General features: G+C 43.6%; 1 protein-coding gene and 1 pseudogene across 1 annotated transcript; one reads left to right on the top strand and one right to left on the bottom strand.

Moving 5' to 3' along the window:
* Window positions 1-1,682: 1,682 nt before the first annotated feature.
* Window positions 1,683-4,586, top strand: LOC147897969 (F-box family protein). The gene has a single exon (XM_087380570.1). It carries the CDS (start codon window positions 2,031-2,033, stop codon window positions 4,098-4,100), a length of 2,070 nt encoding a protein of 689 aa, XP_087236696.1. The 5' UTR covers window positions 1,683-2,030; the 3' UTR covers window positions 4,101-4,586.
* Window positions 4,587-22,970: 18,384 nt separating this feature from the next.
* On the bottom strand, window positions 22,971-24,110 carry LOC147897968 (putative CCR4-associated factor 1 homolog 6 pseudogene; annotated as a pseudogene).
* Between the last annotated feature and the right edge of the window lie 526 nt (window positions 24,111-24,636).

Here is a 24,636-nt window from a genome sequence, read left to right as displayed (position 1 = left end):
GGTTGACGACATCTTGACACATTCCCCCAGGACTAGGAGTCTCCAGCGCTTACCAATGTAAAACTTGGCATCAACCTAGCTCCTCTTACTGCAACCTCCGAGCGGCTACAAGCTTGTCTTACAACCGGGCATTTCCAACACATGTGGATGACGTCTTCACGTGCACTTCCGCATAAGGTACATCTGGGGTTAACCTGCAGGGTGGGGAAGGCGAAGTTCATGAAAAAAGTTAATGTATCTCATGAATCATTGTTGATGATGCACATGCACAAGTACATCATGTTAGCTCCCCTTTCATGAAGAGCAAAGGAAATATGCAAGTTGAAAGAGTGTTATTCGAATTGAATAGTACATGCAAAGATCAAGAAAAGATGCATGGAGGAAGTAACAAGACAAAGTTATGCATATGAGTATGATTGGGAGAGGCTTATAAAGTCAAGGAAAAAGATAGGAACAACATGTGAGGAAGGGATTAGGAAATGGGGGAGAGCTACGTAAAAAGGAAAGCAACTAACAGAGTACGGAAGGTGGGGCACTTAAGGCTCCACATTAGCTTGCTTTCTAAAAAACAAGGTGGAGGAGCTATCGTAAGCGTATGGAAGGTGGGCCAAGAGTCTCATGAAATCAAGGTGGACTTCTCCATGAAGCCAAGTCAGGACTTTCGTCCAGAATTGGACCTTGCATAGCATTTTAACCATCTAAAAGAGTGTTAATAATGCTAATAGATTAAGGATGGCAAAGTCATGAGAGTTTGATGCAAGCAGGGGACTTGTGGAAGGTCCATGATATTTGCATGAGGCAGGCGCATAGGTCTAGTCGAGACGCAAGCATCGAAAGCATGATGGTGTGCATGTGTACATGTGGCACTAGGTAGGGAGGGCGGTATTTGTTACATACCTAAAGTGCACCCGCCCAAGCTTGAATAATTTGGCTACTGGTTGGTGTTGTTGCATACACACAGCCCTAGTGTGGGTGGTAACGTCTTCAAGTGCGAGGCGTGAGGTTGTATGTTTGAGCCCCACTTGCAGCGGATGCATTGAATATTGGTGACGAAGGAATCCCGCCCTTGGGTAGGGGGTCTTGCTTGCCCATGCTTGGGCGGGCGGTAGAATTCGTGCAACAAAATGGAAGTCCACATGTGGCATGTCGCACTTCAATTGGGCGAGCAGGTGGGCAGGCAGACTGCGGGTGTGTAACGGGCCCAATTAAGTACACTTTTGTTTTCCCCAGGCAAGGATGAGGTGCACATCTGCCCATGGCCTATGCTGCCAAACAGCAAGGAGTCATCTCTCAGGATTCGAATGAGGGCAGAGAGGAGGCAACATCGACAACGCCGGTGCCTGAGGTGGCACTTAAGTATACTATGATATGATTAAAAGGCAAAATTTTACCATAGATGAAAGTTTGTGAATTGGATTGAGGGGGGAATCCTTACCTCACCAACCAAGGTTTTCATTCTGGCCGTCCCCAACGACACGCCCACGCCTCCTATTCTTCTCCAAAACGCCCGCGTTTCCGAGAAGTGTGGCGTGGGTCGGGCAGAGAGCACAAGCGGCGCGGCCACGGGCACCTTCTTGGGATGGAAACACTAGTGGTGGCAGAGGAGTTTCCGAGGGCAGTCTAGACAGCATGCCACTGCGTGCGAGTTAGTGAAGGAGGGAGAGAGAGGAAGGGTGGGAGGCAGGGAGAGCGCGGGGGGAGGTTTAGATTGAGAGAGCGAGAGAGAGAGAGAGCGAGAAAAAAGGATCCTTCGTCTTGAATGCAGGAAACCGATGCGATTTCACCCCTTTCAGATCTCGGAAGTCTCAATCTTTCAGAAAGGATCCATGCATCAATCCCATCGGACCTGCTTCCTTCCCCTCCTCCTTGAACCGCTCAGCTGCAGCTCCTTCCCTCTTGCCCTTCCTGCTCTTTCCTGGTACGTTGGGTACTTTCCCCCGTTCCTTTCTGTTGCCCCTCGCCTTTGATCGAACAAGGAATGCAATGTCGCATGGAAAGTGATGCCTTGAAGTCCACCCCAAGCCGGAAAAATGGGTTCCTTTGAGTACTCCCCGCAGCCATTGAATGCCGCCGTTGCCAAGGTCGATTGGTCTTTTTGTGGAGCTGGATCGATTTACGATGGCTGCAACTTCTTGCAAGAGCTTCCGGAAGACGTCTTGGCACAGTTATCTGCGTCTCTAGCCCCCAAAGATTTGTGCAATCTGAGTCTTACCTGCAAAAAGCTGCACAGCCTCTGCAGCTCGGATAAGCTCTGGTGGCCTCAGTGCAAGGGCGCTTTGCACAATCGCTCCGTGGACCTGCAAGCATGGCGGACTGCTGTTCCTTCCTACAAGTTCATCTACCGCTTCATTCAGTCTGTGAGGCCATTGCTTGGCATCTGGGTGCATCAAAATCCCGAGTTGGGAAATCTGGTCTACGTGACGTGGGGATTCCTTTCCGTGGTGGGTTGTCGAATCATTCCGCAGGAGCTAGGTCCAAGAGGACTCGATGCCGGTCTCCTTTGGGCACCTGTGTTTGAAATCATCGGACAAGCTGACGGGTCCCTAGCTTTCTTCTTGCATGGGAGAGAGGGAGAGAAGGATTGCTGTTACCCGGGCTGCTTCGATGGAGCCAGAGCGGATTGCAATGTGCTACTGCTGGAAGCAGAGCCAAGACGTCGTTCAGGAAGCGTGGATTCAACTGCAAGCTCTGCAATCGCCACTGAAGCTGACAACGGTGAACCCTCTTTCTCACTAGAGGAAATAAGGCGGCTGGCGAGACCTGGGGCCAAGCTGAGTAAGTGTAAGGCAACCCCAGATGTTGGTCCGGTTCCTTTCCATCGCTTGCATTTTGCTGACAGAAGAAAAATGCTGGATGCTGTTGCTCGACATGTGAGGCTGAAGATCCCTCAATCTGCAGTGGAACCTTTATTTCCCCGCATCAGGAACAAAATAAGGTCAGACATAGATTTCTCTTCTGTTAGAGAGGAGCTTCATAGAGAGGTTCTGTCACTGTATGAGAGACGGTCTCTTCTGATTCGGATGTACAGCTACGGTGATCCAAATGGCAGACGGCCCCCGACTACTACTCATTACAATGGAATAAACTCAGGCTACCTTTTGGATAAAATGTGCAGCCCCTCTGAGTACACTACTAGCATGTTAATGCTCAAAGCGACTGATGAAGGAGAATCAAGCAAAGGGAAATCGCAGGGAATCACAGAAACAGGCAGTTCTGCCTCCAATGCTCTCAGCAATGGGTCATCTCAACCATCTACACCTAGAAAGGTGCATCTGGCAAAGCTCATAAGGGAAAAGATGAAGCAGATAATTGGCATGGGTAAAAATGAAGATGCAGCAAAGCTTAATGAGGGGGATGCGAGCTCAGGGATCAAGCGGGTTCTGCTCTTGCAGCAGTTTGTAAAACAAGGTGACACAGTGGCTCTCCGTCTGCATGCCAGACGCTGGGAATTAAAAACTTATCGAGCGTGGCCCCTGATGCCTGAAAATCGATTTGCACTTTACAAAATGCCAGAACAGAAGCCAGAGAATGGAAGAGAACATGCTGGGTTGTGGGGTGGCACTTTTGGATGGCCACCAGGAAAACCTGCTGAAGATAAGCCAGGAAAGGCCTTGTATTTCTTGCTTCTGTCTTATGATGACACAGAGGAAGGACGACTCTTGATTGCGACAAAGATTTTGGAAGGCACACACTATGTTTTGCACCCTAATGGGTCCCCTATGTTCACTGCCAATGTGGATGAGCCGTCTTCACAAGGATTTCCATGGAGCACAGATAGAGATGGAGCCCCCGTGGACATGATAAATGCATATCAAGGAGAAGGCATAGCTAATGGTTATGGTTTTCGCTATCCTAGTTCAAAACCTGGAGATCTCTTTGTTGAGCGAAAAGGCTTGCTGGCATTTGTATGGAGGGAATCTCAAAATGTGCTGACACTTCAGAGATTGAATCTTCAAGCGTTGCTGGAGAATGGAGACAGAGTGGCAGCACTGGCACCGATTGCCAACTATGCATACCTTATTAAGTCCCTTTCAAATGTATTTGCTGGATTTTGTGGCTTTGGTGCAAGGTCTAAAGCTATAGAACTACCAGCCGTGTGATAGAGAGAATCGTCTGGTCGAATTCATGTGGTAGATGATTTTCAGCCTTTATGTTGCAGCAGGCTTCAATTATGTTTTGTAATTTTTAAAAAAGAAGGCATGAACCCTTCCATTTTCATTGTGGCAACCGCTTCCCTGTAGAGGAAGGTTTACTGGTGCAACGATATGCTTTCTGTTGATTGATTCTTAAGTTTTGATGGAGTTTCGTTTTTTAGTACACGTTGATGACCAAGCCTCTGGAATTGATGTTTTGTCATGTGTTCCCCTCTGCAAAGAGCTGGAGGAGGAATAAGTAAAGGGACAGCTCCAACCTAACAGATGCAGTGAGTTTCTCACCGATGGAACATCATCCCACCCTCCTTGACAGGCATTTGAGATAGAAGATGTATCAGATAATCGAGACATGTGCAAGAAATGAGGGCAATGAAGGGATTGGGGATTAAGGAAAGTGGTTTAAGGATTTTTACTGCTTTTGTTGCGTGTGTACAAGCTCTTTAAAGCAATTGAAGTACTTCATGTTAGTAATAGGCATTTTAAGTGAACTCTTCCTGGATGGGTGCCTGTAAGAGTGAGAAGAAGGCTTTACTTTTTCTTATGGCAAATTCTTTTTAAAAACAAGCCAGCCAAGGGCAAGGTTTGGATTCTGTCGATTTGTTTTTATAATGTAGTGGTAGCTGATTCTTTGCGTCAGTCAATTTGCTACTGTCTCAGTTGTCTCTTTGTTTTCTTCTGCATGCTGAAATCGGTGTTTAGGGGGAACTCCCCTTTGCAGATTAAGCTTTACTGCTTTGTGAGTCAATATTAGGGTTCTTGGGGTGTCTCGAGACTTGTTGCCCCATCCTCAAGGTTGTGTGGATCTTGCATAAAAAAATTCTTTTGAGAAGGGAAATATATTCATCTAGATTTTCCTGTCTTCCATAGATCAGCATGGGGTTGATCTTTCTCTCAGAGAGGCATCTTCTTCTTAGTTCCTGCATATCTTTCCCAAAACCCTTTTGCTTTATCAGCTCTATAATGACCATTTCTTGGTTTGGAAGATCCAAGTCCTTTATGGCACAGTATTTCATGCAATCTACCCTTGCCCTTACATTTTGTTGCCTCAATTGGCTCGTCCATATTTTCCAGTCTTTACCAGATGTATTCCTAAAAATTTCGTTCAAGCGGTTGTTTGCATTGCTAGTGTCCTTTTCTCCAGTCATATTGAGATACCATAGGTGTTGGCATAACGTGGCTCCAGTGTTCAGGTGTTTACAGACCGATCTTGTGCTCAGATCTACAGAAGGAGCTTGCTGACAGGTCTGTTCACATGTAGGGCCAAGTCTGCCCCAGCTCTCAGCTCTTAGGGCCCAATAGATAGGCACCCCTGTGCTCCTTCGTTCTGTCCTTTCGCATAGTGCAAAGTGAGCAACAAGGGCCACAATGCATAGCTTGCAATCATGGGCATGTGCAACCTTTCTCTACCCTAGGTCTAGCCCTAGTTACCTATCCCTTGTCGTGCGGTTCTGTATCGTGGTTTTTTTTGGAAACCTTGAGATAGTACTTCTCTTGGGAAATGAAGATCTTGTTTGACTCTCTTGGGGCGTGTTCTAGCCCATACAATGCTTTCCAAAGTTTGTACATCTCCATCCTTGATCTTGTGTTATGTCAGCCATAAGCACGGAAGCCTCTTGGTTGGTTATGGCAAGGTGGGAAACCGAAGGGCTCGATAGCACTTCATTATTGGAGGCCTAAAGGGTTTAAGTCTAAGGTAATACCTAGGCTTAGGCATTGGTGAGAAGGTGCTTAGGACAACCCAAGAGAGGAAGGGGTCCCTTGTGGAGATGTGACATCAAAATGATAGGGCCATTTGGCAAGTGTCGGGTTCAAAGGAGGACTCCAGAGAGCTCAATAGAAGATGGAGGGAAGAGAGGCTTTTGGGACGAGAGATGCAGAGGTGGAGCAGGAGAGTCCGTTGGTTGGGTGGAGAACTAACGTGGAGTCCTTTGTATGCAGATGTAACAATGGTATCAAAGCAGTTCGTCATCCTTTTGCTGCTCGTCATCCTATTTCTACAGTCGTGCTGCCTCAGAAGGCGACACTTGAGAATACTCAATCAAGAAGATGAGAGGTTGTAGGCTCGCTCTTGAAGGCTATCAATCGTGAAGGCAGAACAAAAGCAAGTTGCAAGCGTTATGAGAAACTCCATGATATGTCACACCTTGAATATTCTTAGCAAGGTTGGACAATCTACAGCAGCACTTGTACGTTTGATGGCCCAAATCCCCTATGTGGTTGACTTTTTGGGGTTGGTGGTTAACTCTGGCGGGTCTGAGCGTGGTGTCGTTAGAAGAGTTGTGGCCTGATGTTTGTCATCTCCCTTATTCAGCGCAAGAAAGGCCGAATTGATGATGTTTGTTGCTAAGCCAATTTTCAGAGGGTCCTTTAGCTTTCAAGATCCATCGAAGAAGATTCGCCGCCGTTGCCGTAGTGTTGTCAGAAGAGTTATGGCCTGCTGTTTGTTATCTCCCTTATTTAGCGCAAGAAAGGTCGAATTGATGATGTTTGTTGCTAAGCCAATTTTCAGAGGATCCTCTAGCTTTCAAGATCCATCGAAGAAGATTCACCGCCGTTGACACTCGTGGACCTATGTAATGAGAAAGACCTATGTAATGAGAATGCTTTTATAATCATGCCGCACGGTTCTGGAGCCTGGTTGCAAAGCCATGATTTTTAGCCTTGTTGTTGCGACTTGCTTGATAAACCTATAGATGATTTGAAGTTGCGCCCTAAATGGCTGTAATCTTAGATGGGGTGATGGATGGCTAGCCAAACACTACTGGCTTTGTAAGCGATTCGTCAAAGGCAAGGCAAGTGACTAGGCAAGGCAGGTGACTGAAGCATAGAAGCCCTTAAGAGAACATAATGCGGTGATCTGAACGAGACGAATCGACCATGTGCCATAATCGACCTGCGAAATAAAAAGAAACACAGAGAAGAGAGCCATGTCATCCTAAGGTCTTATACCTCAGTAAAAAGGCCACCTCACTCTTTCTTTTCCACTCTTCTCACTTTCTAAGGTTCCCTTCAAGAACTTTATAAGCCACTCGATCTTTAGCCCATCCAACCATAAGCCTAGCCCAATTGAAAGAAGAGGATTGAAGATGGGAATGGAGGAGATTTGAATTTTTCAGACTAAAGCGGAATGCGGGACTAAAAGGCAAGATTGTGAATCAAAAGAGCGAGCCAATACAAATCCAAGACCTTGAACAAGTACCAGGGAATTGGGCACTGCATTTTTCTCTCTGTTATAAAGCTCTTTGCTTTATAATTCTCATTTTAAAATGACAACTCCAGCAAGAGATAAAATGATTAGCGAGAGGGAGGAAAAATGGAGGTTATAGATTATGGTGATTATGGAATTCTGTATTCGGAATTCACAAAACTAGAAAACCGAATGCAAAACATAGAAATACAGTCTATTACTCACTCATTAAAGACTCTACTTGAAGTCATTTCCAAGTATCGCATTCTCAATCGGTAACTTTTGTAGTGAAATCACCAACTCCTCAAGTCCAATTGAGGCGACTTAACTTTCGCCTAAAAGATACCACGAATATTCTTAAGGACTTAAAGCCACCGATCTTCAATGGAAGAGAAGAACGGAACAAGGATGCTATAAATATATTTTTGCAAAAGTGGCAAGACTTCCATCGACTCAGGAATATCCCTCACGAAAATCAAGTCATGGAAGCAAGCCTTTCCCTTGGAAACAAGGCATATAAATGGTGGATGAGTCTCATGTAAACTGATAGGACCCCTAAGTATTGGGCTAAGTTTGAGCAAGCTTTCCCAAAAATAATTCTTACCTAAGAATGAGCTAAAAAGGGCATGGGAAGCGTGGGATAACTGTAGCGTGAACAAAAATACCTTAGCCTTATACATAACGAATTATAGGGAGTCAGTCCTTAAGTTAAAGGGAATCGATGAATTCCAAAAGATAAGGGGCTTCATAAGGGGTCTAAAAGACACCTACAAGGTCGAGGTGCGAAGAAATTCTCCCAAGACTTTTGAGGAAGCCATGAAGTATGCCCAAATATATGACAATACTACGAGGAAATCTAGAGTTGGAAATTTTGAACAAATAGGTTGTGTTCCTAGGTTCGATAAATTTCCCAATCTCAAAAGGAAGGGCACTTCAAGAAGGAGGTTTCTCAAAGCACCGTGGTGGTGCAAGAAGCCTCAAACACAAAGATATCCTCTTCTAAAAAAGAGGATTATGAAAAGGGCAAGAAGGAAAATCTTTGCTTTAAATGTTTAAGCAAAGATCACGTTGCTTGCAGTTGCCTTAGAAACAAATAGGCAGGAGCTAAATCCCCAAATAGACCTCCACCAAAACAAGTACACGTGGTGTAGGTATTACTACTTAAAGATACTAAGGAGTACATTGAGGTAGAGGTTTATCATGAGGATAGCACCCACATGTTATGCCTATCATAATATTATCGGCAATGTGGCAACCCACTTTTGGTTCTCATGAGGATGCATGGAAAAATTAAGGGGCAAAAAGTAAGGGTTATGCTTGATGATAGTGCCACACACAACTTCTTAAATTGAAGTTGCCTGAGAGTTCAAGTTCCCATAAATATGTGGTCTCTGTGGAAAAGGGTAGTGATAAAAATGTTTGGGACACCATGATTCATGGTGTAGAGGTGGACATTGAAGGCTATCACGATGCCTTGGATTTCTAGATTATGTATCACGATAGGACATATGTTGTTCTTGGACGAGAGTGGTTGTATAGTCTTGGGCATAGCTTGCAGCATAGTTATTTAAATAACTTCATTATATTTGAAAAAGATTATATAGTCTTGGACATATGTATAGTCTTGGGCATAGCTTGCAGCAGAGTTATCTAAATAACTTCATTATATTTGAAAAAGATGGTAGAGTCTTCCAAATTCATGGAGGAAATGATGTACCAAACTGTCCCCTTATTTGTTTGATGGAATTGGAATGACCACTACACCAACAAGAATGCGAGGTCTATCTCTGTGAACTTACTTTTATTGATGATTTTATTTCTACTACATCTGGAAAGAGTAAAATTTCTCTTGATGTTGTTTAAAAGATTAAATCTTTTAATGATTTAAGTTGAATATAAAAATGTTTTTCCATGTTCTTTGCCTGATGGTTTACCCCCCAAGAGAGATGTAGATCATAAAATAGACATAATTATTGGATCTACCCTTGTTTGTAAACTACCATATAGACTTAGTCAAACAAAAGAACGTGAGGTCGAAAGACAATTAATTAAATATCTTAGGAAGGGCCAAATTCAACCTAGTATTGTCTTCACCAGTGATACTGGTGAAGAAGAAAGATGGTACTATGTGACTATGCATAGATTATCGAGCTTTAAATAACATCACAATAAAAAAGAAGTATCATATGCCCCACATTAATGAGATCTTTGATCAATTGAAAGGGGAAAAATATTGACTTATGATCAAGATATCACAAGTGCGAATTAGAGAAGAGGATGTCCCTAAGACATCATTTTGTACAAGGTACGGGCATTATTAGTTTAGAGTAATGCCATTTGGTTTAACTAATGCTCTTGAAACTTTTATGAAATTTATGAACAGTGCCTTGAGGCCATATTTAGAAAAATTTAGTGTCTTATTCCTAGATGATATCCTTATCTATAGTAAAATGAAGGAAAAAGCACTTGGAACAACCACCCTCCACTTTACCATCACCTTGACTTTTTCTTTACTCGCTTTGCTTCTTCTTTGTTTGCTCCCTACAATCGGCCATTTACCCTCGCTACTATCAATTAATTAATCGATCTCACCCCCCCCTCTTGCTCAAATTAACCTACCTAAATCGCCAATTAACGTACCTACAACCTTTGCCTCACTCCACTCCTCTGCTCCCTCCTTCTCCCCACTCCTCCTTCTTCTCCCCTTCCTCCTTTCTTCTTCCCACTTCTTCGCTCCCTGCTTCCTCCTTCCCACTCCTCTCTCACCCCTCCTCCCCTTCTTCCTCATTGTATTGGGAGGGCTTCACACCACCCCCCTCCGCACGTTAATTAATTAATTGCCCCAATTTTAATTTGGGGGTCCTTATTTGAGGAAAGTGTTCCAATTGCTTAGAGATAGCTCTCTTTTTGCAAAAGAATCCATGTGTAAATTCTTTGCAAAAGAAGTGGAGTACTTTGTTAGAAGGTCACTACCCCACCTGTGAGCCCCCGATTTGAGGGGACAAGGGGGTAGAAGACCATAGGGGGTAGGGGAAGGAAAAAGGCAGCACACCTAGCAAGCAGGGAACCTGTGCAACAGCATGTTGATGGCGCGGCATCCAATGTGCCTCTCAATAGTAGCCACTCATGGGCCCTTATATAGTCCTGGCCCAAGCTGGCCAGATCAGCTAGCAAAGGCCGACCCAGCTTGGTCAGTTGGTGGGCTAGCAAGTCGATGCATAGGGTAGGGAGCTGACTCCCTAGTCGGCTAGTTTGAGGGGGCTTATCCCCTCCTATAAAAAGCCCCCATTTCCCCCTCATTCCTCATCACCCACACAAATAGCCTTGCACACAGGCAAGTGCGCAGAGGGAGAGGAAGAGTCTCAGCCATTGAATGGCTGAGACAGCATCTCAGGCTGTTTGTACATGCTCATCCTTGAGCTTTTGTTTGCCCACTTTTGTGGAGGAATGTACCTGAGTTTCTGTTTTATCTCTCTTTCAGTTTTTCTGAGCATTGTATGAGCTAGATAGGGAGTGAGGTGTGAGTGATTCTATCCTCTATTTCCAACATGGTATCAGAGCTAGTTTCACAGCTCTAGATTAGAGTACCTCTGCAAGAAGGTGACTCCAATTGACACTCAGGTTTGCTGCGTGGTCAAGTTCTCTACTGTAAATTCAGTTTACTATTCTTTATTACAGCAAGGATGGAGGACAAAGATTCTATTGTTGCCTCTTCAGCCTTTTCTTCCTTCCTCCGATTCCAGATTCCTCTCATTCACAATCACAAACTTTGGAGAGTAGACGGGTCGAACAACCCAATCTGGAAGATGAGAATTTGAAGCCATCTTATGGCCCGAAAGTTGTGGAAGCTAACAACATCGGTGGAGGCAAAACCGGAAGACTTGTTGGACAATAAGGGGAAGATTCTCATTCTAGTGGATGGTGAAGAGCTTGAGAATTGGGAAGAGAGAGATGCCCACTCCCTAGCATTAATCATTGAGACCACATCGCAATCTAATCTTTCGCACACCCAGATAGCTGAGACGTCTGTAGAGGCGTAGGATTTCTTGAAGGATTTGTATGAAACAAATAATACATCTCAAATTCTGATGCTCCAATACCAAATGTACAATCTGGACATGAATGAGGCAGACAATGTTCATGACCATATGACAAAAGTCAAGATGGTAAGGGACCAGTTTGCAGCAATTGGTCAGAAGGTAGATTCAAGTTAATTGGCACTGTTGATCTTACATAAGCCACCTCGAAGCTTTAAGAGTTTTGTGACTAGGGTCACTGTAGGATGGATGACCAAGCCTCTCACCTTCGAGGAACTTGGGGCTTTACTATTGCAGGAAGAGGATTGGGAAAAATATATCAGCTCAACGCTTTGTTGGTGCATGGGGACCATGGAAGATCCAGATTATGGCATGAGCGGTTCGGTCACATCAACTATGGCACTTTCTCCAAGATGCAGAAGACAAAGATGGTGGATGTACTTCCACCGATTGTAGGCAATGATCGTGTCTGCAAGGCTTGCAGGGAAGGCAAGCAACACAGGGACTAGTTCCCATAGGAGGCCTCATCACGAGCCAAGAAGCTACTTGAGTTGGTTCACACCGACATCTGCGGCCCAATGTCGACAAATTCATTCGCAAGTTTGCGGTATTCTCTCTTGTTGATGATTTCAATCGCATGACATGGGTATTCTACCTAGCCAAGAAATCTTAGGCTTTCGAGAAATTTAAAGGCCCAAGTAGAGAAGGAGAGCGGGGAGGTAATCAAAGCCTTCCACACCGACAGAGGGGGAGAGTTCACTTCTACCGATTTCAATGGATTCTGCAAGAAGCAAGGGATTAAGAGAGAACTCACTATAGCTCGCACATCTCAACAAAATGGAGTTGCTGAGAGGAAGCACAGGACCGTCACAGAGACAGGGTTGACCAAGTTGAGAGGGAGGAATCTCTCGAAAGCCTACTGGGGTGAAGCCATGAACACTGCTGTTCACATCCTCAACAAAACCAAGACCAAGGCTGTTGATGGCAAGACTCCATACGGAGCTTATTATGGTAAGAAGCCCATCATATCTCATCTGAGGGTTTTTGGTTCTAAAGCATTTGTGCATGTACACAAAGATGAGTGAACAAAGCTTGATCCCCATAGCCGAAGCTGTATCTTTGTGCGATACAATGAAGAGTCTAAGGCCTACCACCTATTCGAATCACCTATTCGAATTGGACAAGAAGAAGATCTTTATCAGTAGGGATGTGATCTTTGAAGAGACCGAGCCATAGCCTACAGAAGAGGTTCCAAAACTTCTAGCATTACCCCCACCCAAAGTCACCATCCGAGAGGTGGATCTAACTGAAGACCCCAAGGAGGAGGAGGAGGAGGAGCATGCCATTCTAGAGCTAGCTCCCAAGTCAACTCCATCAAAAGCACCTCCATCTGAGAAGAAGCTACCTCAATGGCAGACTCACGGGTCACGAACATTCCCAAGAGAAGTTCTGGAGTGTGATGGTCTCAAAGAAACATGAAGACTCCCTTCGTGAACTTTGCTCTGGTAGCTCAACTTGCGAAGCCTCGTGGAAGCGAAGGATATACCTGAATGGCAGGAAGCCATGAAGGCAGAGATGGACGCCATTTCGAAAAATGACAGGTCCTGGGATTTAGTGCCCAAACCAACCAAGCCAAAGGTCATAGGGACTAAATGGGTAAGTTCAAGTCAGATGGGAGCTTGGACAAGTACAAAGCAAGATTGGTGGTGAACGGCTATGCACAGTGAGAAGGACTGGACTTCGACGAGACCTTCGCCCCCACAACTAGGATGGTGACTATTTGGACAGTCATTTCCTTGGCTGCTCATCATAGTTGGCCTATTTTTTAGATGGATGTCACCTGGAGGAGGAGGTATATGTGGCACAGCCACGAGGATTTCAGATTCCAGGATCCCCATCAAAAGTCTGCAAACTGAAGAAGGCTTATACGGGCTGAAACAGGCCCCCAGAGCTTGGTACCAATGGATAGATGTTTTCTTTCGGAATATCGCACGAAGAAGATTGCTCAGGTCAAGAAACTTCTTATGGAGGAGTTTAAGATGATTGACTTAGGCATACTTCACTACTTTCTTGGGATTGAGGTGAATTTGGAAAGAGTATCTTTATTTCATAAGAGAAATATTGCAAGGAACTGCTCAAACGCTTTGAGATGGAAAATTGCAAAGCAGCAGTGACTCCCATGGAAACTGGTCTAAAGCTGAGTGTGCGTTATCCATCTTAGCTGGTTGATTCATCACTATATCGACGCTTGGTGGGGAGTTTTCTTTACCTCACCAATACCCGACCAGACATTTTCTTCACAGTTGGATTGCTCTATCAGTTCTTCGCCACACCCAAGAAGGCTCATTGGGATGTAGGTATGAGGGTGCTAAGGTACTTGAAGGGTACCTGCACCTACGATATCACTTATACTAGAGGCATTGAGTTGGGAGGTTTCTGTGATAGTGATTGGGCAAGTGACATTGATACCCGGAGATTGACCTCTGGATATTGTTTCTTACTCTCATTAGGAGCTGTGTCATGGCTAAGTAAGAAAAAACCTACTGTCACCCTTTCATCTACAAAAACGGAGTACAAGGTTTCCTGTACAGTAGCATGTGAAGCATTGTGGCTTAGGTGGATCTTGGAGGACATGAATGTGGCCCAAGAAGATGTGACAGCAATTATGTGGGACAACCAGAGTTGCATAGCGACCGCCAATAACCTCATGTTTCATGCATGGACAAAGCACATCAAGGTCCATTACCACTTTGTTCGAGAAATCATCAATGAAGAAGTCATAGAGTTGATATACCGCCCGACCAACAACATCTCAGATGTCTTCACGAAGGCGCTTCCCAAGGAGCAGATGGAACACCTCATTTCATGCATGGGGATCAGCCCACAGTTGTGTCCTTGAGAGGGGGTGTTAGAAGGTCACTGCACCACCTATGAGCCCCCAATTTCGAGGGGACAAGGGGGCAGAAGTCCATAGGGGGTAGGGGAAGGAAAAAGGTAGCACACCTATCTACTGGCAAGGAACCCACGCAACAACATGTTGAAGGCGTGGCATCCAATGTGCCTCCTGGACCAGCATACGGTGTTGGGGATTGCAACAATAGCCCATGAACAGGGCTCATAGGCCTTGACCAAATGAGCTAGCAAAGGTCTACCCAGCTTGGTCGATTGGTGTGCTAGTAGGTCAGTGCATAGGGTAGGGATCTGACTCCTGTTGGCCAGTTTGAGGGGGCCTAGCCCCTCCTATAAAAAGCCCCCATTCCCCCCTCATTCCTCATCACTTGCACAGATAGCCTTGCACACAGGCAAGTGCACAGAGGGAGAGGAAGAGTCTCATCCATTGACAACATCTTGGGCTGTTTGTACACGCGCATCCTTGAGCTTTTGTTTGCCCACTTTTGTGGAGGAATATATCTGAGTTTCTGTCCTATCTCTCTTTTAAGTTTTCTGAGTGTTGTATGAGCTAGATAGGGAGTGAGGTGTGAGTGATTCTATCATCTATTTCCAACATACTTGGGACATATTATATCCCAAAAATGGATTTGCATGAAACCCGAAAAGGTAAGGGAAATATGGGAATGGCCACATCCTACAAACCTATAAGAATTGCAGACATTCTTCAGTTTGTCTGGATTTTATAGGAGATTAGGCTAAGATTTTTGCTCCAATGATGGATTAGCTTAAGGGGAAGGGAAGTACCTTCTTATGGGACGAACCTCAAAAGAATAGCTTTGAGAAGTTAAAAGTACCTATTGCATTTTCTTCTGTCTTAAAGGTAGTGGATCCCAATGAACCATTCATGGTCAAAACACATGCTAGCAATTTTGCCGTTGGGGCAACACTTTTACAAAAGGATCGACCAGTGGCTTTTGAAAGCAAAAAGTTAGACTGTGCCCAATGGAATTACTCGACATATGAAAAGGAACTGTATGCTTTGATGAAATGGAGTAACTATTTTTACGGTGCCATATTTGAGATCATTTTTTATCAAGAAAGTATCAAATGGATTTGCAATCAACCAAAGCTTAAAGGAAGAAAAGCTAGGTGGGCAAAATAACAAGAGTTTGATATCCAATTGACATATCAGAAGGGGAAGTTTAATGTGGTAGCAGACTCCCTAAGCCAAATGCCAATGGTTAATGAATTGAGTTTTCCTCAATTCTGGGAGAAGTTCCTAGAGTCCTCGAAAGAAAAATGTGAGTTTGATCATCACTTTTTGAAATATGGAAAGCAATGATGAATAGGGATCCAACTATTCAAGGAGATTTCACTGGGGAGTCACATGGAAATGGTGAGACAGCACAAGTTGATGATAAAGGACTCAAGTGGAAAAAGTATAGCATTGAAGATGGCAACCTGCTCTACAAGGGTAGAGTATGTATCTCGGATAATAATGACATTAGGTGCCAAATTATTTTTGAATGTCATGATAGTCTGAGTATTGGACACTTTAGAATTTAGAAGACATATACGTTCTAGAGAGGCAATTATTTTGGCTTGGAATAGATAAGAACACCCAAGATTATGTATTAAAGTGCAAAAAATGCCAGATCAATAAGGCTGGACGCCTTAAGGTAGGAGGTATCCTACATCCATCGGAGATTCCATCTAGCAAATGGGAAAGTATCTCCAAGGATTTTATTATTGGATTACTTAGGACACAGTAGGAGCACGCCTCTGTGTAGGTAATTATAGATCGATTGACTAAGATGGCTAAATTTATTCCAACCAAAGAAGAGGTTGAAACTCCAGTATTAGATTAAAAAGTCCCATTTAATAATTGAGCCATACAACTAATTCCATCAATTGGATAAAAAGTAAAAAAGGAAACATATAAGGAAAAATGCTTGAAACATATAAGTTGAAAAATGCAACTAGAGTTTGCAAAAATTTCAATCAAAATTAAGAATTTTTAATAATATTGAGTTTGACAAACATAATATTAACAAAAGATGTCGAATCCTCAGGCACTCCAGGTTCCAAGGTCGAGATCCACTTACCTGCCACCATCCAAACAAACTAGGTATTAGAACATCATAGTTACGTTTGGGTAGACAGGTAATGCATGTTTTCCCCTGCTTGTTATTGCTTTACCTAGGAATATAGACAACCATATGGATTCTTAGATAATTAAAAAAAAAAAGCCACAAGAGAAGTTTAAGTCACAAGTGGAGTAAGGAGCGAATGAGTGCATGTGTTGAGAATTGATTAGAGGAGGTATGGGACGATTAGTGGGCTTGGTATATGGGGTGATTAAAAAGAAAGTGTAAAGGGAAGATTTCACGGGGGTACATAAAAGAATAATTCATAGTTGGGGAAGTATTCATGTGTGTGTGTGTGTTCGTGTGTAAAGAAATAAGTGTTTGTGTGTATGTGATACATTTACTAATCAATGTGTGTGTGTGTGTGTTTGTAAAGCTATTGAATAGAAACAACATTGTTGAGGAATTGTTGTCTACCTTTCTACTAGGTCTAGTTTCAACTATGTTGCCTTGTTAACAAGATGAACCCTCATGCACAATTTCTTTGTCTGGGAGCAATGCTCTCTAAAATGCTCTAGAATTTTTTCTAACTGATTATTAGACACTTTGTGTAATCCATGTGGTGTATTGTAATCCATGAACATAGGCCTATCTTTAGAGGGATCCAATCACCACGATTGATGTACATGTTATGTATAATTAGGGACTTAAATAAATTCCTATGCCTCGTTATATACACATTTCCAAAATGTGATTTTGATCATCCATTCCAACCAAAAACACAAATATTAAAAGCTCTCTGTAAGGATTGAATGACAATGATTGTAATTTGCTTTCTTGAAGGCATATTGTTGCTCATTATGTGGAGACATTGGCAAACTACTTAAAGTGGAAAGAATACTTCAAGATTCATCACTATGTGTCTGTCTAGTGTTAGAGGAGGAAGTGCTTAAGCTAGAGATGTAGGAAGAATCTCTCCAAATTTTGAGTAGATGAGAATGCTAGTCAAGTGCTATCATGTGTTCAAAAGAGAACACCTAAAAAAAAAGGCATGGAAGAAATGAAATCCATGCAAATTCTAAGTCTAAACATGAGGCAATTATCTCTCTATAAGCTTGTACAAAATCATGATTAAGATGTATTACATGATTAATATGTCCGGATTGGAGGTGTTTCAAAGTATTCTTATTAATTAAAATTGCTAACACATATATAGTTCATAGTTCGATACAAGCAAATCCTGTCAATAATTTTCTCAATTTCAAAGGAGATGTTTTTTGAGTAGTAAGTTTACACTTTGTCATTTGAGAAATGCATTACACTTTCCTTCTAAAGGCATGAAGTCATTAAAATAATGAAGATTGTGAAACATAAGTAAATGAAATATTTATCATAACAATGTTACAAGAGCAAAGTGCTACCAGGTGATTTTGCCACTCTAGAAGCATGATTAGACAATCCTTCATCTCACATCAAAGTCCTATCGCCCCTTTCTCCCTTGTCTGTCTAGTATCTCATGCCTTTTTTTGTGCAGCTTCTCTTTACTTTTAACTACTAATGGTTGCCTAGTAACCCATGGCTTTAATTCTACCATTTAAGGTCACTAACTTGACCAACTTTTGGCCTTCATTACAAGGGAGAAATAATAAACACCAAAGAGTGCTCATACATGAGGAAGTTACGAGCATGATATAAGAACCAAAGAGCCCAATAGAAGCACCAGCTAAAGAATTGAGCGTAGTCAGGTGTAGAGGGATATGTTCCAAACAAACGAAATTGAGCTAAGAGAAGAAAATCATGAGAAGTAGGACAAGTCTAGAAAAAGATGTAGCATAGTCTCCCTCGGATGTGAATAAGTAGGGCATCCTGAAGAAGCTATGCGTCAGGGAACCATCTAAGATCCCACTAGTAAATCCCCTACCAAACAATGCCAAAGAAAACCCATTGGTTGAGAGGAAGCTTACTAAAGGTAAACCTTCCACCAAGTGAGAGACTTATCGAAATTCCAAAAGTGATTTACACACTCTTGGATCCATGGCTGAGGAAGTAACAGATGATAGGATTTCTTGGCAAAAAGATCACAGGATGAAAAAGAGGAATAGCCTGGAAGTGTGTGATCGAACTTCCAATCCAATAGAGGAAGAGAAGTAAACACACACTGAAAAGGTTGCAGCATAGTGGGAGAATGTGCCAGATCGGCCTATGATGCAAACCCAAAGAATATCATCTCCTGGCCTAAGCTAAAGAAAGAGTGCATTCAATACGTGGAGATGTGTGGGGACAACAAGGCAATAAACAAGATCACAATCAAGTGCAGGTATCCTTTGTCTGGAATGGATGACATTATGAACCAATTGCAAGGCTCAATTACTTTTATAAGGTGGATTTAAGGTCATTTGTTGGCAAATCAAAGACATGGAGAATCAATGGAAGAGTGCATTAAAGACAAAGGATGGCTTATATGAACGGATGGTTATGCATTTGGACACTCCAATGCATCTACAACTTGCAGTAGGCTGATGAATTTCTTCGTATGTTTGTGATTGGTTAGTTGGATGCACTCATTTACAGCCAGTCATATGAGGAGCACTTTGCACGTGGAAACAGTCGTGTTAAATTAAGACAAAACCAGTTACATGTTGGAGAAGAGTGAGCTTTGTAAGGAAAATATTGTTTATATTTATCCAAAGATGGGCTACAAATCGATCTAGCAAAAGTTGAAGCAATGGTGACATGGCCAACACCGATGACAGTCATAAAAGGACAAGATTTCATGGTATGGTCGATGTTTACAGAAAGTTTGTGAGGGACATTCCGAAGCTTGCAACACCAATTAAAACATTATGAAGGATGATCATGGATTCAAATGGACTCCACAAGCACAGAAGGCTTTTCAGATTCTGAAAGAGAAGATGTCGAAGTAACCTCTCTTTTTAACATGATTTTTCAAAGACCTTTCAGATTAAATATGATGCATCGGGTATTACCATTGGCGGAGTGCTTATGCAGAAAGGAAGACCCATGGCATACTTTAGAAGTTGAATGATGCAAAGCAAAGATCTTGAACTTGTGACTAGGAATTGTATACTTTCCTACAAGCTTTGAGACATTAGAGACATTACTTGTTGCCAAAAGAGTTTGTGGTGCATACAGATCATCAAGCATTCAAGTAAAGAGAGAATTACAGCCTAGACATGCAAAATGGGTAAGTTTCTTACAAGATTATACATGGTCAAGCATAAACCTAGTATTGCAAGTAAATTGGCTGGTACATTAAGGAAAATAAGAACTATAATGGTTACCATAAAGAATGAAGTCACTGGTTTTCAGCACATGAAAGAGAAGTATGTAGATGATGAAGAAAGTATGCATGTAAAGCATGTCAAGCCCTTATCCTCATAAAACTGAGCCACAGAAGCTACTTCATTCAAAATGGTTCTCTTTTTGTGCGGGCCAACAGGATCATTGAAAGAGTGGATCATTGTTGATTATGGCACGACATTTTGGAAGGACAAAACATTCCAGCTCATTCAAGACAAGTACTATTGGGCTGGTATGACTATGAAGTGAGTAACTAAGTCAACTATTGAAACTAGTATGAGTGTGAGAGAGTGAGTATTCGTTCTTCAAATCCACCAAGTCTTTTACCAAGCTCATACAGCATGTGCATTGGTTACAGAAATCTCAACAAGGGCACTATAAAAAGAGATTTTCAATTCCCAGGATTGATAATTTGTTGGGTGAACTAATGGGTGCTAAGGTTCTTCATGAACATTGAAGATAGATATGAGATTGGGCTATCATCAGATGAGAGGGAAAGAGGGTGATGAGCACACAACAGCCTCCCGTACGGAAAGGGGTTTGTATGAATTCAAGGTAATGCCATTCGGGTTGACTATGCATGGGCCCCCTTTCAGGCGCTCATGACCAAAATATTGCAGCCAGTGCTCATAATCTTCGATGACATCCATATCATAATCTTTCTAGAGCCAGATGATAGTGGCAACGACTTGGTGGCTGTTCTAAGGCAGGAGCATGGTGTGAAACTTTCAAAAGTATCAAATTTGATGCCAAAGAACTCACCTACCATGTTTATGATTGGGAAATTCTGGCCATCTTACACGCCTTCAAAGAGTGGCATGACTACCTGGGAGAAAAATCAAAATCAAAACTAATCATAAACCACTCAAAATTTTCCTTACGCAGCCCAACCTTCCAGCCAAAAAAAATAGAGGTTGGCTTCAGTGCAGTCCTATGATTTTAACATTGAGTATAGAAAGGCAAAAGAAATGTGCTCACAGATGCCTTGTCCAAGATATGGGCTTGCATGCTGTCTGCAATTCCACAATTTAGCAGGATTGCATACATGGCATTCAAAACGAGTACATGCACATTTCAAAGGCGGCAGCCATCTTTTCAGATTTGCAAGAGCCCTCATGTCAGGAAAATCCTGAATTTAAATTGCATGATGGCTTGTTGTGGTAACAGAACAGTAACAGGCATGAGGGCTAAGAGTCTCTCTGACTAAGCTAAGCTGAGTGCGGAAGTGTGGAAATGCTAATTGAAAGAGAGAGAGAGAGAGAGAGAGAGAGAGAGAGAGAGAGAGAAGCATATTGAAATAGACATGAATTAGAGTTCACGCTATATTTTTCTACATGCTTTGGGCCTGGCAAACACCAGATATCCTTTTACAATTGCTGATCCCTCATTGAAGAGGGCTGATGCTACATTATGGAATCTCACTGAACGCCTATAACTGAGGACTAAGGCTGAGCTGATTGCTGCAAGCCTGAGGCTAATTGAGGGGAGCTGTGTCCACAGAAGGACTGAGTAGGGAGCTAGTGAGGCTACATGGGGAGCTACTGCATCTGCTGGAGCTGCTACTGTGCAGGTCCGAGGACTGTGGATGATGATGGACCCGCAGCTGCTGATGTCATATTCCTCTCACATACTGCCACATCAGCAGCACAGCAGGACAGATCCAATAGTACAAAAGAGTTCCTCCTCTATGTCCCCGAGCGCATCGTAGGTTTCAGAGATGAGTAATTCTCACACAGGTATTCATTGAGTACCTTACCAGATGGAAATGATTACCAGAGGATGAACAATAATGGCAGCCAGAGAGCATTGTCCAAGAGTACCCCCTTCTTTGACCAGGGGATCAGCATCACTTGGCTGTCTTGGCACCCTTGAATGACAGTAATTTTTAGGGGAATGGAAAGGGATGGAAGGGGGGAAAAAGGACTAATGTAGGGGTACTCTAGTGAGACTTAGTGGGGATTGTGGAGGGGACTATATATTTCCAAACCCACCACTCTTGAGTGCACTCTTTGGTGTGACCTCTAATCTCATCCCCCCACCCCCTACTCTTGACGTTCATACTCTCTCTCTCTCTCTCACACACACACACACACACACACACACACACACACACCCCCACCCACCCACCCACCCACCCACCCACCTACCTCTTCTTCTCTTACACTTACACCATTCCTTTATCTCACATTCCCTTTCCCCCTTCCCATCCCCTTTTCTACAATGCCTAGTTTGAACTTGAGTCTTATCTAGTATACGGGCATTTTCTTGCAGACCAATGGCTGGAATTCACGGACTGTCTGCATAGAGGAATGCTTTTGTGTGAGAATGCTGCAGCTGTCCAGTCATTCAAGCTGAGTGCCGGGAGCTGTCAGAGTCATGCTATGCCTAAAGCCTGCAGCGGATTGGTGGGGAAAAAGAAAAATGAGTGGCACCTTATTGTCAAGGATAGCATTGTGATTGCTCCCAATCATATCCTGGAGATTTATAATCCCCCATGATCTTAAGGGCAAATCATGCACAGGGCAAAAAATTGCCTCCAGCTGCACAGTTGTGAGGCTACCTGCACATTATGCAAGCACCTGCAGACGGCCTTGGGTGGAGAAACAAGATCCCTGAATCCCAGGGGCTCTGAGTGCAAACAGGGCCTGTGCGCAGGCATATGGCCCACCTTTTGGACACATTAAAGCTAGTTTCAAAGCCCCTTTAATGAATTGCGCATGTCGCCTGGCTCGTTGAGCACTAGCAAGTGGATTGCATTCAGACATGGACGTTGTGGAAACATTGCTGAGCTGCCAACTGTCCTTGCTGGGGAAAGTGTATCAATGAGTCGATCCAACTGTCATGGCAGGCTTCATCAATGATGGCCTGAATGATAATAGAAATGAATATTAACTACAGGGTAGGTTCCAGGCTGCTGCTTCTAAACGTGTGGGTTGGGCTTACAAAAACTTTTGTTACTCCGATAAAAGAGCGCTCACTAGACTAAGCGCCTTGACAGTTGGTAAGATTACTAAACAATCAGGTTCAAAGTGGTTGCCCCTTGCTTAAGCTTTCCCCTTCAATTACTGAGCATGGATGCTTTAGGTGGCTGGAATCGAAATTCAATTTTCTGCTAATATCATTTGAAGCAATAACCTCTGGCATGCTGGCACTTACACTATGAGTTAATTCGGGTTTGCATGATGGACAGAGACAGCAAAATCCTCAGACTAAGACAACAAAGCTCTCTAAGGCATGCAGAGATATGCACACAAAGGATAAGAAAGAGACAATGATTGCAGAATTAGTCCCCTTATAATTAATATACAGTGGCATTACAAATGCCTAAACCATACAATACCCCTGAGTATTTCTCAGTGGACCTGTTGAAAAAATTATCCTTCAGCTTCTGAAAAGCGGAAGATGTAAGCAGACTATCCGAACCTGCTTGATGGCATACCCCAAACCTTTTAACTTGTAAAATTTCTGCTAATTTGTCAAGCCCTCCGTGCAAGTGATTGCAGAATCTCATCATGTATTTGACATCATAGACCGATCCAAAGTAAGTTCTTAGTAGATCTAAAAAATCTGCTTCAAGGGAAGGTAACTTCTTGCATGTCAATATTTTGAGAAGGTAAGCAAAATCATAAGCACCATGGAAGCTTATGTAGTGCACGTCCTTGTTTAGGACTATTCCTGACGACATAAGGAGCTCTCCGAAAGTTTGCGAATCGACGCCCCTTTCCGAGTTTTTTCGGAAGTCTATACCAGAATGTCTTAGGAGCTCAATTGAATCGGGAGCGTAAACATCGTGTCTGACGTTGAATTCCCGAAAGTTGAACTGCCAGGCACAGTATTCACCATTGCCACAGTGCGGTAAGTTGCCATCCTCATTAGTAAAAGTAAAACCAAGCTGTATGAGCTTCATAGCGTTGACGTTTGCCCTCAAAGCCTGGTAATGATATTCCGTACTGCTCTTGAAGACCCCAGAAGGTCTCAAAACTACTCCCGGGAACTCGGTATCTACAGCAATATAAGGGTACTCATCTACGAACTTGCGGATGAGCTCAAATTCTTGATGGAGGTTATGCGCCCAGACCTCCCTAATGCGGAGGACGCCTCCTTCGGGAATCGACATCTGGAGATAGTGGGAAAGCCTGGAGTGCTTTGTGGGCGGGTTCGAAACCTCGGTTTATGAGCAGTTCCTAAGTTCCACTAGAGGCAAAGCTGGTGGGCAAGTTGGAATGAAAGGAGGGACTCCAGTTGATGAGGAAGAAGCAGATCCTTCGGCAAAGGGGAGTCCAAGCTTGTGGGCGCGGGTAAAAAGTCTCCAAGAAGCAGCTCCTGAGGCTAAGTGGAGCTCCAGTGGAGGCTGGGCGGTGGAGAGGGCGCTGAGTGGAGTGAGGGAAGTGATGGGGGAAGCAGAGAGAGCAGGAAAGATATAGAGCGGAAGGAGCACGACGCCGCGTAACACGGAGAACACGTCATCGGTTAACAATAGCAGACTGCAGAGGCCTCACGGCGGCTGGGCTCGGTCAAACGTCAATCCCAGTTGATTCCCCGCGTTTACAAGATTGGTCAACCATCACCCTCTCTTCAGACTCCAACTTTTGGCCGCTCACCTAACACCACGTTGTACAAATGGTAGCAATGTCCGACGCCGTACGGAAGAGCCTCCCTCCGCCGGCCATATTCCGGCATCGGTCGGCCGTTGGTAGCCAACACCCGGCCACATTTCAACCGGCACGTGGCCTCCTCTCGCCGCCAAGGGAGATGCAGAGGTGCCACTTGGCGTCAAATCTTTCGAGAGAAGCTTCTACATTTTAATGGGCACCTCTAAGATGAAATCTCAGCCGACGCACGACCTTGACGGATTATGGATATCACCCAAAGACTAGGCAATTTTGCACACGACCAGAGAGATTGTACACATTGACTCTAGGGTAACCCCCATTCCTTGAATCGGCAATGCCAAATAT

This window comes from Dipteris shenzhenensis, chromosome 10 (genome assembly GCF_047967505.1).
Source record: "Dipteris shenzhenensis isolate YYH24624 ecotype China chromosome 10, Dip_SZ_1.0, whole genome shotgun sequence".
In the NCBI taxonomy this organism is placed as follows: Eukaryota; Viridiplantae; Streptophyta; class Polypodiopsida; order Gleicheniales; family Dipteridaceae; genus Dipteris; species Dipteris shenzhenensis.
The sequence above is the reverse complement of the archived record's forward strand: the minus strand, read 5'-3'. Positions and strand labels throughout refer to the sequence as shown.

Bases quoted from the DNA above. Each gene is read 5' to 3' on its own strand.
- LOC147897969 (XM_087380570.1), top strand. From the start codon at position 2,031: ATGGGTTCCTTTGAGTACTCCCCGCAGCCATTGAATGCCGCCGTTGCC.